This window comes from Aquarana catesbeiana, linkage group LG09, assembly GCF_042186555.1.
Source record: "Aquarana catesbeiana isolate 2022-GZ linkage group LG09, ASM4218655v1, whole genome shotgun sequence".
NCBI classification, from domain to species: domain Eukaryota; kingdom Metazoa; phylum Chordata; class Amphibia; order Anura; family Ranidae; genus Aquarana; species Aquarana catesbeiana.
The window spans coordinates 55276850-55290972 of NC_133332.1; the positions used below are offsets into that span (position 1 = coordinate 55276850).

At 41.7% G+C, this 14123-nt stretch overlaps 1 protein-coding gene across 9 annotated transcripts in view; it reads right to left on the reverse strand.

Annotated features, from left to right (window-relative positions):
* The window catches only part of ACTMAP (actin maturation protease), a 341161-nt gene that overhangs the window by 5080 nt on the left and 321958 nt on the right, over positions 1-14123 (reverse strand). For all 9 annotated transcript variants that reach the window (XM_073598539.1, XM_073598538.1, XM_073598542.1 and 6 more), the window contains 5 exons: positions 9583-9799; positions 6564-6632; positions 6299-6423; positions 3790-3919; positions 1495-1565 (listed from right to left, as the gene is read on the reverse strand). In XM_073598539.1, coding sequence (XP_073454640.1) covers positions 1495-1565; positions 3790-3919; positions 6299-6423; positions 6564-6632; positions 9583-9794 — 607 coding nt within the window. In that variant the 5' untranslated portion in view covers positions 9795-9799. The remainder of the gene's footprint in view (positions 1-1494; positions 1566-3789; positions 3920-6298; positions 6424-6563; positions 6633-9582; positions 9800-14123) is intronic.

The following is a 14123-nucleotide window of genomic DNA, read 5'->3' on the forward strand; positions in this document are numbered from 1 at the left end:
GTGTTCCTTTAATTTTTTTGAGCAGTGTATATTTGGCGGTGATTTTACTAAACATAGGCGGTTCTGGGGCGATATAGACTACACAAGTGGGATATATATGTGTATATATATATATATATATATATATATATATATATATATATATAGCTACCATGAAGGGGTCCTTGGTATACATAGAGCACATGTTCCTCCTCCTCCCCTCATCCTGTGTGTGGGTTACACCCAGAGGGAACCCTCATGGTTTTCTAGCATTTTTGGGAACTGCATTGATGAAGAGCCAACTGGTACAAACACTAAGCACTTTTGTGGATATATATATATATTGCAGATAGGTTTATTGAGAGATTTCAAGTGTTATACAAGAAAACAATAAACTAAACACAACCAAACTATGCCTCCCGTGTCTCAGCAAAAAATATTAGCAACAAAGAAAATGGTGGTATACACGAAGTCACGATATGTGTATGAAAAAAAGGGGTAATAGGGAATCAAAGTAGCACTACCATGACAGAAGTAAGTAAAGGTAAATAAATGGGAATACACTAATTTCCTAAGTTTAGCGTTACTTTTGTGTATATATAATGGAGACACACCTATAACCTTTTGGGCTATCCCATAAATATCTTCACCTTACTGGATGAATGTGGTAGATCTGAGGCCCCTACGTCCACTCCCAAGACTGTCTTTTTGCACAGAGCATGATATTTCAGCCATGTTGAATAATGCCTCATACTCCAGGGTCCTGAAGAAGCTATGTTTTGAGCAAAACGCGTTGCCCTTCTGGATTTGAACAAGCACACCTGTATGATAATACTGTATGTTTAAATTCAAACAAATGATTTAAGGTGTCTCTGTTCCTTATCCTTTTATGAGGTATATAGTATATACCAGGCCCTTCCAACTAGGTTTATGGCCTTATGGATTATAGCTACATTGTATATGTGTTTTTATAGTTTTTGTAATAAAAGTCATTTTTTATCATCATACTTTGTCTCATGTGTGCCAATAAAGTCCAACATTTCTTTTAGCGTCAGGAGAAATCCTGTCGGCTTAAGATTGTTTGTATATATATTCTTGGATGTGGCACAGTGGAAGACTTCGGTTTATTCATAAATCCACTTTGTGAGCACCAAATGCTTTTATAAACCCAGATATTACCTTGTAAAGTAGTTTTGCACTGGATTACTGCAGAGATCTGGAATAAATACACCAAGCATGCCAAGATTCAAGGAAGAATACACATCTCTTCTGAAAAGACATTTGCTTATCCCGGAGTTCAGTCACAAGGAACATTTCCACTGAGCATGCGTCTGATTTACTTTGCATGCCCTGGATATGCTCCCCAGCAGTGTCTCAAGGAAGAAAACTGCTCCAGCAAAATAAAAAATGTCAATGTTCACCACCTATGGTATACCTCAATCTGTCTGTCATTAGCATGGAGCTATTGTGGATACTGTTTGTGCCAGTCTCTGATAATGTTGTGTTCACTCGTACCTGAGATCACAGCCCAGTGTGCCCGGTGTCCATTCCTCTGGCATGGCTCATGATTAAAATCTTCATCATATCTGCAAAGTCGTTAAGTGAACAGACCTATGAACAGATGTACATAATGTGGGTGAGCTGTGTTGGGAATCCACATGTATTTATTTTCAAAGTAAAAGGAGAACTACTCATAAAAAAAAAAGTCAAATCAAATTCAGCACCAGGGTTTTCTTGTGTGACTTTGTGAAAAGTAAATAGTTCACTGTAGCTCGGTCACGTGATCCCCTGTGTCAGCCAGTGGTGGCTGCAGGGAAATAAAATGAGCGCCCGATAAGGGCTGTGAAAGCCACGAGCAATGACATCACCCATAGGCTACATGGTGTAACCATTGTCTGCGCTCGCTCCTCTCCCCTGAAGCCGCCACTCTCTCATACAGGGGAGCTGGATCACGACCGGGCCGGAGCAGGATGAAAATAGGTAAGTATATTATTATTTATATACTGGATTCATATAGCCCCCAACATTATGTATATACATCTTTTTTTTTTTCTTTTTACACAGGTCAGTTGGTATAGGTATTAGGAGGGGGCAGGGAACATGTTTAAGACTAGTTAGGCTTTAGCTGGAATTATACTTTAAGTTGGCAGCATATGTGAAAGACAACCTCACTGTTAAGTCTGACTTGCTGGAATAACCCTCTTTTTAAAATAGATAAAATATATACAGTATTTGTCCAATAAATTATATAAAAAAAAAGTAGGAAAAATGTATAACTAAGAGCAAAATACGTAAAGGAAAATGGAGCACTGGGCTTTAGTTCCTTTTTATATAGAGTTATGATGGTCCTGGGGGTTGGATGGTGACGGAGCACCAATCATGATGTATATGTTGCTATAGATAGGCTCCAAGGAAAGTGAATTACAATTATGATACAGTCTATCACTAGTATTAATGCAGCAGGGTGGGTGGGGGGAAAATAAATAAGAAGACTATGCCTAAAGTGCAAGGTCTGTAACTTCATAGATTTGGACTATATACAGCAATTTAATACCGTTCTTGCGTTCTGCTGCCACCTTGTGGTCATTTTGCAGAATGCATGCAACTCTATTGAAAGTTGTTAACTGAAGAGTTTGGCACAGAGGGAGATATTTACTAGAACTAGAGAGTGCGAAATATGGTGCAGCTCTGCATAGAAACCAAGTTTTTTTGTCAAAGCTTAACTGAACAAGCTGAAAGTGATTGTAAAGTCTGTTTTTTTTTTTTTTTATAAAAATTAACAAACATGTCATACTTACCTGCTCTGAGCAGCCCGGATCCTCCTCTTCTCGGGTCCCTCTTCGGCACTCCTGACCCCTCCCTCCTGTTGAGTGCCCTCACAGCAAGCAGTTTGCTATGGAGGCACTCAAGACGAGTCACAGCTCCCTGTGTCCATATAGAAACAGAGCCTCGGCCTGCCCCCCACCCCATCTCTCTCCTGATTGGCTAGCCAACTTTGATTGACAGCAGCGGGAGCCAATGGCGCCATTGCTGTGTCTCAGCCAATCAGGAGGGAGAGTCTCGGACTGAGTGCTCCAGTTTTAGTAAATCTCCCTCTTTATCTTTATCGAAATGACTCTAAGACCCCTTTCACATGGGCGCCTCCATGGAACGGATTCTGCTTACTCAGCAGGGGATTGCCCCGCCGATTCCTGCTGAGCAGGCGAATTGCAGGTCCGCTCCGCTGTGCATCGCGAATACAGGCACAGTCCCACTCTCCTCTATGGGGAAATCGGATGAAACCGACCGTCTGTCCGTTTCCATCCGATCCTATCTAATCTGGTCCACCGGACAGATGGAAAATAGGACCACCATCCTTCTGGATTTGGCCGACAGAATCAGATCGGATAGCGGCGGATGTCAGTGGACATGTCAGCAATGACATCCCCAGCTCCATAGAGGTGACTGCAAGGTCCGATCAGTTCTGTCTGAAAAACTGACAGGCGGATCTGATTGGACAGCCCGTGTGAAAGGTACCTTACAGTTATACACTTTTCTTTGATTAAAAAAAAAAAGGTTGATGGAAATTGCTTTAGTGTAATCAAACTCTATACTTCAATATAATTGGGTCTGTCATGACATCTCCAGTCCAGTCCTGATACTTTCATGAAGCAGACTTTATGTATAAGAGAGGCAAAAATGGTCTTCAAAATCACAAGTCTGTAAAAATCGAACTACTGAAAAAAACCATACAACCGTCCTGTGGAGTTGTTTATAAGATGGTGAGACCTGTGCTGACAGTAGACCAATGTGAACGTTGGCAAAGGATACGGGACGAGTACCGGCAGTCCAGCCATTAGGTGATGGAGGATTCGTTCTCTGTTTTCTCCATCCATCCCACCGCTGAGCAGCTCACATTGACAGCCAAACATCTGCTCTGCCAGAGAGGCCATATTCACAGCTGCAATAACAAGTTTTATTCACACGTCAAATGACAGCCAGGAATGCAGGAATCGGAGCTGTTCATTGTTTTGTACGTGATATAGGAAAGTGAAGGTGTTGATTACTGCAAGCAGCATTTTTCCATTGCAATGTGGGTTGGAAAGGAGAAGCACTTCTGATGAATTGTTAATGACACAATAATGTTTCCTTTATTCTAATATCTAATATAAGGTCCGCGCTGTGATAAAGAAGGCTGCTAGCAGGAAGGTTGTTATACAAAAACCCTATGGAACCATAAAGAGAATCACCTGCAGTGCCACACAATCAAGGTGCAACAATTAATTACAAAGTGCAACAATTAGTCACACATCTATATAAAGTGAAACAATTAACATAACTATAAATACATCAATCCTAAAGTAGATTTAAAGGTGAAATATAAGTTGATTTTTGCACTTTATATAAATGTGTGACTAATTGTTGCACTCTGATCATGTGGCGCTGCAGGTGACTATCTTTATGGTTTCTTTATTCTGGTTTTCTAAATTTAAAGCACACCTTTCATCAGCAGATTAAATAATCAGCAATATAACTGCCCACCAGCGGGCATCATCATGTCTGCCATCCAAATCAGTGCTGCAGCCCACAAAAAGAAAAACAAACAACTTTTAAAAAACATTTGATTTTCTCAACCACTTGCCTACCGGGCACTTTCACCCTCTTCTGGCCCAGTTCAATTATTAGATTTCAGCGCTGTCACACTTTGAATGACAATTACGCAGTCATGCAACGCTGTACCCAAACTAAAAAATTTTTGAGACCGATAGAGCTTTCTTTTGGTGGTATTAAATAACCTCTGGGTTTTTATTTTTTGCTAAACAAACGAAAAAAAAAGGCAGACAATTTAAAAAAAAAAAACAAAAAACTTTTTATGTCATAAAATTTTCGAAAATAAGTAATTTTTATCCTTCACTGATGTGCGCTGATGAGGCTGCACTAACGGCCACTGATAGGCTGCACTGATAGGCATCACTGATAGCCACTGACAGGCAGCACTGATGGGTACTGATTGGCAGCACTTGTGGGCACTGTTGGGGCTGCACTGATCATCAGGACACTGATGATCAGTGCCCTGATGATCAGTGTAGATGTCCCCTGTGTGGATTTGCCAGTTATCGGCTCTCCTCTCCTCACACTCTGTTAGCGCGAGGAAAAGAATGCAGATAACCGTCGAATACTGTTTACACTGTGATCAGCTCTGATTGGACACAGCTGGTCACATGGTAAAGAGCTGCTGTGATTGGCTCGTTACCCTGATCTGTGATCAGCTGTGTCGGTAGAACACAGCGACCACAGATCCGTGCCGATGCGCTCCGCAGGGGACGCGCAGGAAGCGTGATCATGGGAGGACGCCCATGGACGCCCTCCTTGCAATGTGAGCCCACGTTGTAGCCGTCTTTCGGCTATAGCACGGGAGGGAAGCGGTTAAAGAGACCCTGTCACAAGATCTGAGGTGCATGTGAGCACAATCTCTAATGATATGGACAGCTGATAACTTAAAGAGTAACTCCACTTTTATTGAAAAAAAAACACATTCCCCTCTGGATGATCTATATACATTGCAGGGATCTTAATAAACGTTGTTGCAGATCCCTACCTTTTGTTATTCTGAAGAAATAGCTGTTTGATTGTTTGTGTCCATGTGGAAAATTAATGTGAATGAGAGTGATTTTAGAATTATCAATCAGCCGCTGCACCTGCAGGGCTCTAATGAGGAAAGTGGCAGGGTCTGCATCCATTTAGACGTGATTTCCCTTTGGGAGTATCTCACTAAAAATGTCAATTTTGTTACAGTGGATGCCCAAAATCTGATTTGTAACTTGGTGCAGACTTCTGGAAAAATTAGTAAGCCAATCACACAAGCAGCCAATCACATTTCTGGGGGGCGTTCTGTACACCATTTGTGTACAGAACACCTCCAGGTAGCCATATTGCATTGCATTTTATAGAAAATTAGATTGAAAAGGAAAACTAATTTTTAATAACATTCAATTACAATATGACTTGTACACGCTATATTATTATTTTTTTTATTTGCCATTTTATTTTCCCACAAAAGTGGAGTTATCCTTTAACACCACATCTTACAATATATGGGATGGGGGATATAGTCATACATTGTGAGTACATATGAGAATCTTGTAAGGCAGCATCTATTGTCCCTCACCCACCACACAGTTGGCTTTGGCCATCACCATGCATGGAAAAATCTTCCACAGATCTGCTTGACTGCAACTTAGATGGGAAATGTATGGGCGACATGATGTGCTCATGTCTGGGAATTATCATACAGTAGCAGCAGATTGTAAAGTAAAACTTCTCTGGCACACTCACCTACCTGAGAACATTTCCCCAAGGGCGGTATATCCTTTAGAGATGGCAGTGTCTACAATTGCTCCCAATGTGACTTCTTTGGTGTTGTCTAAAAGACCCCCTGCCATCCATAGGGCAACCAGACCACACCTAAAGTAGGAGGACAAAGCAGAAATGTACAACGCAATCTAACTACATAAAACGCTGTCAGTGTTTATTTCTATATAGGAAAGGTGATTTTCTTCCGCTATTGTCTGTGTAAGTCAGGTAAACCATATGCTTACACTTACTGTGGCCCCTCCTGTATCAAGGATGGTATGTGGTTGTTATACAAAAGCCATTTCAATGTTCTGCTGAATCTAGAGAAAGAAAGACATATGAATTGCATTGAAAAAAAAAAACACAAGAGCTTATTTGAACTTGTGACAGAGGGTGTTTAACAGCCCCATTCAATTGAAAGGGTCACATTTGGCGGCGGGACTGCCGAAGACTAGAGAGTATACATTTTGCAGCAGCATGTTTACACCCCCATCCGGCTGCCTTCGCAGCTTAAAGAGTTAGTTCACCTTTACCAAAAAAACAGCCTATGCAGATAAGGGGTGCCTGTAGATAAAAACAAACTGTGCAGCTTTGACTAAATTTGGACAATCCCCTTGCTATAGGTGTAGGCCATTTACATAACTCCTGAAGCCTGGCCAAAAAATTCCCAGAGATGGCATCATCCAGTCCTGCCTTGTTGCTAGGACATTGCTAAGACACTCCCAGCCATTACAGCTCACCCCATCATCACAGGAATGAGCGCTCGACACCCCTTACACGTGTCGTCCACTATCTCCCCTGTCACAGCATCGCTTAACTTGCTGCAACAAGGGAGAGAGAGTGCATGTGAGGGGGTTGGTATTGTCTGGGAGACTCTTAGCAACAACCTAGCAACAAGGCAGGACAGGATGATGCCATCTTCAAGAGTTTTTAAGCCAGGCTTAGGGAGGTACGTAAATGGCCTACACTTAAAGCAAGGGCATTATTTAGCTCTGGTCAAAGCTGCACAGTTTGTTCTTATTTACAGGTGCCACTTACCTGCAAAGTGAACTAGCCCTTTAAGGAGGCAGTAAAACCCTTACTGTAAATGTGCACTAGGCCTGATACTGTCAGTTGGTTAAAGTGGTTGTAAATCTCAGACATGAAATAAGAAAAAAGCATATCTCCCTATAGTGTGTACTTGCCTCAATCCAGAGCACTAAGTGTCATTTCTGTCTGCTACTTCGTTCCTCTACTATCAGCATGAGTCACTTCTGACGATTTTTACTGACAACAAGAGAAAAAAGATGACAGGGTGGGACCTTCAGCAGAGTGACAGCCTCAGCTCTGTTCCTGTGTGTTGTGTGAAGGGGGGGTGTATCCCTTCCCTCCAATCAGCTATCAGACCTCTCCTCGCTGAGCTCTGCAGAGTGTAGTAACTTCAGCTCTCCATCCCTTTTTTCTGAACCCTCAGACAAGCTTATAAATTCTGGACTTTGAACAGATGTAGAGAAGAGAAGACTGCAGATAGATAAATACATGTTATGTAGGAGGATTTGTTTAATCTTTGTGTATTGCCTGAGGATAGTCCCTTCACTTGGTATACGTAAGGGTTTACATACAACCACTTTAAGACCCCTTTCACACTGGGGCCGCGGCTGCTTTAACGCTGTTTAAGTGGCGCTTTTCGGTCGCTAGCAGGGTGCTTTTAACCCCAAAGAAGGGGTTAAAAACTCCCGTGTTGCAGCCCTTCCATAGTGCTGCCCATTCATTCCAATGGGCAGGGAGTTTTGGGAGCGCTAAATACAGCACTTCCAAACTGCCCCTTGCTTGCAGGACTTTTTGGAAGGTCCCATAAGCGCACCGCCCCAGTGTGTAAAGTCACACTTGAATGAATGGGAGGCGGTTTTCAGAGGCTATTTCCAGCGCTAAAACGCCTGAAAACCGCCCCAGTGTGAAAGGGGTCTAAGATACAAAAGTTAATTTAAATGTGTTTATTGTTTCATTTTATAATAACTATCTCAACAAAATGTTAAATTTACAAACAGAGTTATTGAATAGGTAAGAAATGCTACTTTACTATGTGATAATTTCAAGTGATCAGTGCCTTTCACACACCTGTTAAATGTGCTGCACTTTGGCGCTTGTGTAACAATGCATGACAAGAGGAATCCTTGTTCAGGGCTTGTTCACACCTATGCAAAGGGGTTGATTTACTAAAACTGGAGTGTGCAAAATGTGGTGCAGCAGTGCATAGAAACCAATTAGCTTCCAGGTTTTTTGTCAAAGCTTAACTGAACAAGCTAAAGTTAGAAGCCGATTGGCTACCATGCACAGCTGCACCAGATTCTGAGTACACCAGTTTTAGTAAATCAACCCCAAATCATTTCCGTGCGGGTGCACATTTGGCCCCATAGACTTCAGTGTGAACCTAGCCTAAACAGTAAAGTAATGTGATTGTAAAACGACCAAACAATGTACAATGTATTAAAAGAGAAATATGACCAGAGTTTTTCCACCATACTTCTCTTCCACCATACTTCTCTTACGTTTGCTCTTCTGTGACTCAGTCAGCTTATAGCGGGCTATTGCCCTCTATCAGCTGATGTCACAGAGCTCCAGGTTCTGGAAGGACCCTGACCATATTGTTGGGATCCATTCAGCTGGCTGATTGACAAATGGTTCTGGCTATTAGTGCAAGGCTGAGAACTGAGGCCAGTTGTGACCACCCCCTCCCCGGCACTCCGGTGAGCACTGGAGGGGCAGAGCAGAGAGCAGTGATGTGTGATTGCTCAGTTCTCAGGTTTAGAGCCAACGTGGGACAGCTGCAGCATCAGAGAGATGCTGCAGCACGGAGCTGAGTATGTGTGTTTGTTTTCTATATAGCCCAAACTTTTCCTTTAACCACCTCAATACCGGACACTTTCACCCCCTTTCTGCCCAGGCCATTTCTACGTTTTCGGCGCTGTCACACTGAATGATAATTCCTCAATCATGCAACACTGTACCCAAATTAAATTTTTATTAATCACAGAGATCATAATAATAAGCAATGCTGTTATGAATGAAAGTAATTCATGACAGTTGTTTACTTTTGATTAGTCACAGTGATCACATGGTGCCTGGGCCAACCACAGTGGCTTGGCACCACGATCAGTGATCTGCTATGTCCGGTGGTCACAGATTGTTCCACTGGATGCCCCAGGGGGCACGAGCAGGAACAGGAAGTGTTTGAATACTGGTATGCTTCAATGAGCTGAGTCTTTTCTGCCCACAACTAGATGGACTCACCTATCTTGCTGCTTCTTAATCATCTTCTTTAACTCTTCACATCCTCCAACAGAGGGGTCGCTGTGCTCTGCCAACTTCTTATAGAACTTGCTCTTCGCCAGCACTGGAAGTGGAAGGCCATGGGCTGGTGGTGGTAGCAATGGTGGTGGAGGTGGTGGTGGAGGCACTGGGATGGCACTAGCAGCAGCACATTCTCCATCCTCCTCAGCCATGGGTCCTAAGGAATGTTATACAATACATTTATTATCATTCCAATACTTTTGGAAATTTACATTTACATCTCTTATTTATGATGATGCACATTCATTTATTAACCAGCTCTCATCATCTCTTTCCTTTAAACATATGCAACATCTGTTCCAGCTTCCTTACACATGGTACAACTAAGTACTAGTAATACTAATTGAAGTTTTTTTTATTCTTTATTTCAGACACATTCCCACTGAAGGTACAATTTTTACATACAACTCAAAGCCAGCAAAAATCAAGGGGTACATAAGGGGGGGGTGGTAGCTGGGAGAATAGAAAACAGGGGTGTGTGTGGAAGCGAGGACACTATATGTTTTTGGAGAAGGGGGGTGGAAGTTGTTGGGGAATGGAGAAATGGAAAAAGAAAAACAAAGGGTGGGGAGATGCAATTAGGAGCGTAGCCATGCAAGCCTATTTTAAAGGCATAGTAAAGTGTGCAGAAAAAGGGGGCGGTTCTAAGCCATAGAAGGCCTATAGTAATGCCCTAATTTTGGGAAAAAAAATTCTGCCCTTAATATGCCACGGTCAGGGCCGGCGGGAGTCAGCATTTGTTAATACACAGGTGAGGAAATGAAGATGATTCATGAAAACCAGGAGTTTCTATATGTTTTTTCTTTCTGTTGTATAGATATGCTCTAAGGCAGGGATCCTCAAACTATGGCCCTCCAGCTGTTGCGGAACTACACATCCCATGAGGCATTGTAAAACTCTGACATTCACAGACATGGCTAGGCATGATGGGAATTGTAGTTCTTGAACAAATTGAGGGCCATAGTTTGAAGACCCTTGCTCTAAGGCATTGTTTGCCAACTTATGAGCAAAGGGGGCCTCGGATGCAGCCCCGACATCAACAAAGGGCCACACATAATGTTCAATATATGTAATGCTTGAGAGGACTTTCACTGCAGACCTAATAGAAGGAATGAGGGTCAGAGAGTGAGGACAGGATACATTGTCGGTTGGGGATATACTGCAGAGGTCAATACTAAACTGGGAACATGTTACATGAAGATAGTAGAGCTCAATGCTATTACCCAAATCAATGTTCCCACTAAAGACAGCTGAGGTCTGAGGGCCACACTTCATGTACCAAAGGGCCAAATGCGGACTTTGGGACACAGGTTGGGCACCAGGGCTCTAAGGTCTTCCATTGTCTTTATTTTATTAATTTTAGCAAACCCGAGGATTAGGGATGGGGTTCCAGTTTGCCTCCATATAGCTGGGATACATACATTCACTACACTTAGCAGATGGACAGTGTGGGACAATTTAGCCAGAATTTACTAACAGGATTTGCCTTATAAGTTTTGTTCAGACTCGACGGTAAGTTCCGGTTCTGTCTGCCAAAATAAAAATATGGAAATGTGGCGCTCACAAATGTTATTAAACATGTGTGACCAAGTGTAGATGAGTGCAGATGTGAATATACAAAGCAAAAAACATGTAAATAAAGTCCAAATAAATGTGCTGAATGTTCTGATCCGCAATGGGAAAAAAAACAAAAACTTTTAAAGTGCAATGGACCACAGATGCTCCAGGACTTTTCAGGTGCAGAAACGCCACCCCCACATGTGTCCCCACTCACCAAATGGCGATGACCCCCAGCTTTGCAGTCTGGGGGTCACTTCAGGCTTATGTGATGGTATCCAGAGAAGCTCAGGAGTGGTGTTGTGCACATCAGATCAAAGGATTTCTTGTTGGAATTTCTCAGCAGATTCACCAGGCACCAAAAAAAGGATAACATGGAAGTAATAGTGAAAAGTACTGTTTGAAAAGGGATGTATTCCATATACAAATGGGTACTTACAAAATAGTTGATAAAAACAGGCATGTAAAGGGATTAAAGATGGATCCGGACGCTGCTCGTGGCGTGAGTTCCAGAAACCAGGAAGTGCGTTCCAAGGAGCAGGAAATGATGTCCGTGCCACCGGAAATACGTCGACATGTTTGGCCAACCTACAGGGCGTTATCAAAGACCTAATTCCCGGCCCACTCGACCGTCTTAAATAGAGGAAAGGAGGAAAACATCCCCACACACAGAGGACTAATCGATTAGTCCTCTGTGGGCCGGGAATTAGGTCTTTGATAACGTCCTGTAGGTTGGCGAAACATGTTGATGTATTTCCGGTGGCACGGACGTCATTTCCTGCTCCTTGGAACGCACTTCCTGGTTTCTGGAACGCGCGCCGTGAGCAGCGTCCGGATCCATCTCTAATCCCTTTACATGCCTGTTTTTATCAACTATTTTGTAAGTACCCATTTGTATATGGAATAAATACATTTTCAAACAGTACTTTTCACTATTACTTCCATTTTATCCTTTTTTGGTGCCTGGTGAATCTGCTGAGAAATTCCAACAAGAAATCCTTTGATCTGATGTGCACAACACGACTCCTGAGCTTCTCTGGATACCATCACATAAGTCTGAAGTGACCCCCAGACTGCAAAGCTGGGGGTCATCGCCATTTGGTGAGTGGGGACACATGTGGGGTGCCGTTTCTGCACCTGAAACAAAGAAGAAAACTAATGCGCAAAACCAAGGCGAGCCAAAGCAGCTAAAGAGGACTAAGAAGCCGCCACACATACGGCAGTGTTCCCACACAGAAACACAATAAGGTAAATAGAGATATGTGGGGCTAACTCAAAGTGCATAAATGTGAATAAATAAATATAATCCAATTCTTCAAGTAAAGCACATATGTGTAAAGAGCAAAATCACATAAATAAAGTGACTAAACATTCATTAAAATCATAAGAAGTGACATCGGATATAAATAACAGTGAAAATTCATGAAATATGACATCAAATAAATAAATAAACAAATCCAAATGAAGGTGAATAAAACCGAAAAAAATGTAAAAGTGCATCAAGATAAAAAAAATCACAAATTTAGAAAAAAAAAAGAAAAAAAAAAAATCGCATGAGATAAAAAAAGTCGCATGCAATAACAAAAATCACATGAAGTGCAAAAACGCTATAAAAATAGCCACAAGTCAATCCAATTAATGTAATACAGTTCCAACGTGAACAAAGTGAGTCTTCATAAAACAGTTTGTGCAAAAAAATAGATGAAAAAAGTGCAAGTGCAAACGATGATAGGTGACAGATTCCTCTTAATAACCGTACTCCGTGGTGCGCCACACGTTTCCCCCAGCCTCTCACCTCTAGCAAAAACCCCCTAGGGTCAAGTCAAGCCTGCAATCAGGAAGTGGATGAAACACCATCACCATCATGCGATTTAAAAAAAAAATTTTTTTCTAAATTTGTGATTTTTTTTTTATCTTGATGCACTTTTAGATTATTTTTGGTTTTATTGACCTTCATTTGGATTTATTTATTTGATGTCATATTTCATGAATTTTCACTGTTATTTATGAATTTAATGGATGTTTAGTCACTTTATTTATGTGATTTTGCTCTTTACGCATATGCACTTTATTTGAAGAATTGGATTATATTTATTTCATCACATTTATGCACTTTGAGTTAGCGCCACATATCTCTATTTACCTTATTGTGTTTCTGCACCTGAAAAGTCCTGGAGCGTCTGCGGTCCATTGCACTTCAAAAGTTTTTTTTTTTTTTCCCATTGCGGATCAGAACATTCAGCACATTTATTTGGACTTTATTTACAAGTTTTTTGCTTTGTATATTCACATCTGCACTCATCTACACTTGGTCACACATGTTTAATAACATTTGCGAGCGCCACATTTCCATATTTTTACATTTCTAGTGAGTAGCACTTTGTGTGTGGCAGCTGCTTTAGTTTTCTTTTTTTACTGTTTTTTCACCATTCAGCGCGAGTTTAAATTTTATATTATTCACGGTTCTGTCTGCCAGTCAAAGTCCTTGGTGAATTGAACCCAGGCAGATTTGCTCATTCCTATTCATAACATTTAGGCCCCATTCACACTAGGTACTTGAATAAGCTGCACTACGTGCAACAAACGCACCAAAGAAGCTCCTGCACCTCTTCGGGTGGTGAGCTTTTCATTTTTTTACATCTTTTACATTTGGTCATCTTACAGTTTGGAAAAGAAAAAAAGGTAACATCGCTCTCTGCAGGGATAACTTAATCCATACACCAGGTCCACTCACAGGTGCCGATGTGTCCCAACACACTCCAATGCAACAGTAATAAGGAGAGCCGGCAAAACTGTAATCCTTGAAGTGACGTTTATTGGTACATCAGAGTGACAATAAAACAATAAAGCTGACGCGTTTCGGCAATAGCCTTAGTCGTAGCAGTCTGTCAACAATAAAGGGTAAAGGGTAAAAGGGAATTCTT